The 6,291-nt window shown below is 30.7% G+C and overlaps 1 protein-coding gene across 5 annotated transcripts in view; it reads right to left on the bottom strand.

Moving 5' to 3' along the window:
- Positions 1-1,247: 1,247 nt before the first annotated feature.
- The window catches only part of LOC143048184 (uncharacterized), a 91,490-nt gene continuing 86,446 nt past the window's right edge, over positions 1,248-6,291 (bottom strand). For all 5 annotated transcript variants that reach the window (XM_076221709.1, XM_076221708.1, XM_076221710.1 and 2 more), the window contains 2 exons: positions 5,644-5,807; positions 1,248-5,044 (listed from right to left, as the gene is read on the bottom strand). In XM_076221709.1, coding sequence (XP_076077824.1) covers positions 4,930-5,044; positions 5,644-5,807 — 279 coding nt within the window. In that variant the 3' untranslated portion in view covers positions 1,248-4,929. The remainder of the gene's footprint in view (positions 5,045-5,643; positions 5,808-6,291) is intronic.

Genomic DNA, 6,291 nt, shown 5'->3' with positions numbered 1-6,291 from the left:
GTTGTCGGACTAATGGGTTGTCGGACTAATGAGCTGTTGGAACAAAGGGCTGTCGGAATAATGGCGTGTAATTAATTCACCAATACCTGTTTGTATGAATGTCTTTAGTAAGTTGTAAACAGTAACAACTCTTTGTGTGTGATATAGAGACGACAGATACCAAAGGGATAAGAAACTCATAAATCGAAAAACTTACAATATCATGGGAAAAAACTAAAAACGACGAAAAGACAAACAACAGGGTACACAAAACACAACATAAATAACTAAAGACTGAGCAACACATACCACACCAAAAAATCATGGAGTGATCTCAAGGTTCGTGAATCAACAACAACATTGACAATGAGAGCTAGTCAGTTTTGATATGTCTGTTTGGCAGGGTTCATTTTTCCTTGATATCGAGTTCATGGTTCATAGATAGATATTGAGTTTTTATGACAACTATTTTTTCTTTATTGGTGATGACGTATGTCCTCTTAGCAAAAAGAAAATCTATCAATTTGTATTTATGTGACTGCTATGAAAGTATAATGAAACGAAATATATCACATTCACTGTGCTTAAAAGGCTGTGGGTAACTTAAGTTACCCACAGCCCAAGATGGAGCCGCCTTGCGTCGGTTAGGGAATTCTCTTCTATAGAATAATAATACCATGGATGCATTAATTAAACCACTGAATTAAAAAGTTGTATTAATTGTTTAGGGAACCCCTAAACTTAACAAGTGATTAAAGTCTACAAAATAAACGATTACAGCACGATTTGAAAAAACGCTTAGGCTGTCCGTAACTTTAAAACAACTTGTCCGTAACTTTTTTCATTATACCAATAGGAATGTCCGTAACTTTCAAAGAATCGACATACGTGGATGTAATGTTTTACTTATGATAGAGATTGCATGGAATACATTTTTGTACATAATCAGAAATGAAGTAGATCTCTAGTATGATATAATTCATTTGAATTAGAATGGAAGACAAAATTGGGAATAATATGAAAAAATAACGATAAATCCGTTATACTCGGGTCTGATTTTTTATAACGTCGGGATACCCAAATCGCCAAGTTCGGAGGATGGTCTCCTACCATTGCCGATAATCTGTTGAAACATCATCGTTGATTTTTATTTTTGAACAAGTAGACTACACACGTATTTTTTACACATGCATGTGGCGTGTATGCACTAATTGATTTTAACATTAACTACCTACTTTTGTTTTAAATAAATTAAAAGCAACGCAATATTGTCCATTAGCTCCTTTAATGAATAAAGAAATTGTAACACTTAATAATGAGCTAAAATACAACTATCTTAAAAATACCTAATGCAATATAGATGTTAACATAATGAAAAAGAGCAAAACTAAACTAATCTAAAGCACTTGTAAGGAACTTTTCCAATATCAGATTTGGCGGAGAATAGAATTTAAAAGTACATTAAGCACTTAACTAAATGATATATATACCCTTTGACTTCACAAACTATCGATTCCTCTTTTACTTCGTTTTCCTCAAATATGATTTCATAGATATAAGAAGATGTGGTATGAGTGCCAATGAGACAACTCTCCATCCAAGTAACAATTTATAAAAGTAAGCCAGAATTGTTTTTTTATTTCATTAATCCCGGGAATGTATAGTATCGAGTATCCGTATTTTTTAAAAAAGAAAACGGGCACGATCATAGCATTTGTTATTCCCATTTTTGTTTAGTCATATGAAACGAGTGACTGGTGAAAAATAATGTTAAATCCAATTTTTGAACCAATGCCTGTATATCTAATTATAAACATAATCTTCTGTGTACGATTTCATCATTATTTACGCATCCATATCGTATAATCGTCATAAGAATATTTCACTCGGTCTGTTTTGATGTGAAAATATGCACTATGGCAGCTAATTAATTGTCGTGTAATGAAGCCAAAGTTTACCTATTGTCATCTTAGTAAAACATTCAACAAATAAACATGGACATTGAGGTTAGCACGTGTATAATATGAACACTAAGATATAGTTTATTTCTATGATGGACCAAAGCGTAATGCGATCACCTGGGTATTACGAGAAAGGTCACAATGAGATCACTGCAAACGGAGAACATAATGTCGGCAAGTTATTTTCTGGGAAACCAATAATTCAAAAACTGGTAATTTCATCTAAATTTGGACAAATTAAAGAACTTTCTTGAGAAAAAAATATATGAATATAGGTTTTACAATAATAAAAAAACCAGCTGCATTTAGTTATAAAAATATATGCATCAATGCTTTCATAATTTGAAGTTTCATATGATTTAATTGAACGACAATTTAAACACAGTCTTGCATGACGATATATTAAGCATGATACTACTATAACAGTCTCAGATTAAGCACTCTTTTACTCGTACCTCTTCGATTAACATGCTTTATATTCATCAATCACCTGTTACATAAAATTGACATACTTATATAAATTAGTTAGTATAATTCAACAGCAACGAAAAAAAGTACGAACATTTTTGTGCTTTTATTTCCTCTAAATCTAGATATTGGGAAAGCCTTCGTGTAACAAACTGTTCCCTAAATTATACCATTTTAAAGAAAAAAGATGCTGGACGGATACAATAAATATAAAATATAATGTGAAAAGACGAATAAAACATACACATAAAAACAAATAAAACACTATTTAAGGTGGTACCCAACACCTTAACTAAAATTAATTTGGCTCGTTTAATTTTCATAAAATTTTGACGAAGTATTTACTTTGACCCTTTGACAAAAATATAAAAATTTCAAAAAATTTAAACCAACCGTTTTATCAGAAAAAATACACTGGTTATATAGCAGTTCGACAAACACTTATTTTGATCATCGAGAAGCTTAATATTCCCTAAACTACACAACGTAATTAAAACATTTAGCTGATTTTACAGAGTTATCTCCCTGTAGTGTTAGGTACCACCTTAAAAGATAAACAAAACACACATTTGTTTAAACATGTTAAATGAATAATCTAAAATTATAAAATAAAAAAAAAATTAAAATAAAAAAGGAGAGAATATCACCGGAACTAAAAAGACACAATGCATATTGAAAATCTGTCATACTAAAACCGGAGTTAATCACAGAGCAAAAGGGACAAACAATGTCAAATATATAAAATGTATAAAATATGTAATTCTTATGTTGTACTGTTATACCACTGTCCCAGGTTAGGGGGAGGGTTGGGATCCCGCTAACATGTTTAACCCCGCCACATTATTTATGTATGTGCCTGTCCCAAGTCAGGAGCCTGTATATTCAGTGGTTGTCGTTTGTTTATGCGTTACATATTTGTTTTTCGTTCATTTTTTTTACATAAATAAGGCCGTTAGTTTTCTCGTTTGAATTGTTTTACATTGTCTTATCGGGGCCTTTTATAGCTGACTATGCGGTATGGGCTTTGCTCATTGTTAAAGGCCGTACGGTGACCTATAGTTGTTAATGTCTGTGTCATTTTGGTCTTTTGTGGATAGTTGTCTCATTGGCAATCATACCACATCTTCTTTTTTATATAGAAATTTATACATTACACATGGTAATTGCTTTTTAAAACAAATGAGGACAAACATGTAACGCAATGTTACGGCAATCAAGGTACATGTATGCATATTTATTTACATTTATAAAACACAGTTTGTTTAACATGCATAATTATATAAAAAAACATATGAAATAATAGAATATCAAATTGTAAAAAAAATATCACTACAATTGTGAGGACGTAAACTGATTGCAATATATCACACTGTACGAAAGAAAAAAATCTGGACGGATGAAAAATATATAAAATATAGGATAAAAAGACAAAAAGACAAAAAGATTACAAATTAGATAGATGATACCATGGAGTTAACTCATGTGAGAACGATTTTAATGTTCATTTGTATCTTATTTGGCTTCTTTACCTACATGTTTGACAAACAAGGAAACAATAATACAATATATGTAACAATGGTAAAATTATAATTTTGAAAAAAAATCATGACCATAAATAAAAATACAACATAATCAAAAATCATAAACAAAGATGCATCCGATTGTCATAAATTCACATGTGGGGAGTCCAATGATTATGTATATCTTAGATCTTGAAGTAAATCTAGTTCCTTTGAAATGAATGTAGTTATGAGCTTTACTATGTACTAAAAAAAATAGTTAAAAGGTAAATAAAAATATTTGAATCTTATAATTTATCTCATTTCGTTTTTCACAAGGTCTTGTAAATATAAAATGATAAATTTTCTATTTCGATAAGTTTGTTTTGTGTCAACTTTAGTTACATAAATAACCTCTTTAAAATGATAAGAAGAGCATTATGTTTGTCTTCGAATTTAAAATTACAATGTATTATCAATCTATAAAATGAATTCCGTCAGATACAAATGTATTTATACAAAGCTCGTTGGTCAGATGTCAAAGATTTTGTAATTAAAATTCTGTACAAAATGTATAATCTACGCCTCCTTATGTCTTGCATTAAAAGAAAAAAAAATAAATCTAAGAAGTTGTAAATCTTTCTTGGAATCTCGACCTTTACCCATTCAAAGTTTGAAATAGCCTCACCAAAAAGAATTCCTCAAATTACTAATAATATAAAGATGTTGAAGTGAGTTGCAGTCACTTATATTTACATCTACCTAAAATTTTTTTTTTTTAATATGTCAATAATAACGTGCTCATTCCGTCATCATTTCCACCCAACATTTTCGTCTGAATGTGACCTATATCTTTTTATTGAAACATTTTATAATGGTTATCATAATAAATCACATCAAATATTCTATTTTCATCAAGAACTGGACACTTTACGTTTCATCTTCAAACACATTTTCAGAAATAAATGAAGGTTTATACATTAATGAGATTACAAAACAGGAATTTTATGAAACTACTCTGTCTATAAGTTGACTCTTGTGAGTGGTTCTGGTGTATTACCACGTGATACTGCCTCATAGAGTTCACTACTTGAAGGTTTGTCAGCATTGTCTTCTCCACATAAAGGAAACACACGCCTACAATCATACACACATTCATTTTAAACAGTAGAAATTCTATCTATTACGGAAAATTAAGAATAATATAGTGTATGTAGCTCTAAGTTGTTATCAATTCGAACACATAATTGGTGTCAATGAGGATAACACGGAAAAGATCAACAACGCCATTAAAAAGGTATATACGCCGCTCTTTTGGTTTGATCCATCAGACTATACATAAAAAGAAACATAACTTCTTAAATTCAATGCGTCCGACGTGTTAAAGATTTTTGTAGCAAATTGGGAACACAAAATATGATTAAAAAGGACATTCAAGCTCAATTTCTCAAAAGTGAATTAACTCATACAAGGGTAGTTGAGGAAAGTTTATGATTGAAAAGTTTAACAGTTGTATGTAGCATCTCATGTCATGGCGACACATCGATAACTAAACTGGAGGTAAAACAATACTATATACATGTGGAGTGTTCGAACACACTTTCATGAAGACAACCAAAACATAATTAATGAAAATCAAGAATGTATAAATATTTGAGGTCCCTTATGACCAAATGGGGCATACACATATCATAATGTAACACTCACGACTCGTATCGAAGACGAGTTAAACTTACCTTGGACTTTTGCACCATTTTACTAACAATATGACAATGATTACGACCAGCAGCACACTGATCACTATACCAATTATCCATAGTTTACTCTCGGTGGATTCATCAGACGAACACTGTGAACTGGATGAACTATAGCATATACCATCAACAACACAAATATCAGACTGAAAAAGATAAAAAAAAAATATTCAAAATCAAAAATCCTAAATATACTCATAAGAAAATAAGTACCATTCAAATTGTACCATGTTTGTTTTTAGTCCTTACTTCGTCAACTCTAGGTAGTTGAGTTTAAAATTTTCAAACATTCGGAACGTTCCGCAATGATTACTCATATTATTGTGCATGTGATAAAAGAGTAGAATCGACATATGAACTGTATAAGTTTGAAATACTTGAAATACAAACAAATTTACAATGATTCAAATTGGGTTTGATAGACGATGAACTCGGAAACCTATACATCTATATGTTAACTTGATAGACGATGAACCCGGAAACCTATACATCTATATGTTAACTTGATAGACGATGAACCCGGAAACCTATACATCTATATGTTAACTTGATAGACGATGAACCCGGAAACCTATACATCTATATGTTAACTTTAAATCATATAAAACATAAGGTCTCAACTAAATTCAT

This window comes from Mytilus galloprovincialis, chromosome 10 (assembly GCF_965363235.1).
Source record: "Mytilus galloprovincialis chromosome 10, xbMytGall1.hap1.1, whole genome shotgun sequence".
Taxonomy (NCBI): domain Eukaryota; kingdom Metazoa; phylum Mollusca; class Bivalvia; order Mytilida; family Mytilidae; genus Mytilus; species Mytilus galloprovincialis.
This window is presented reverse-complemented; position numbering and strand designations above follow the sequence as displayed.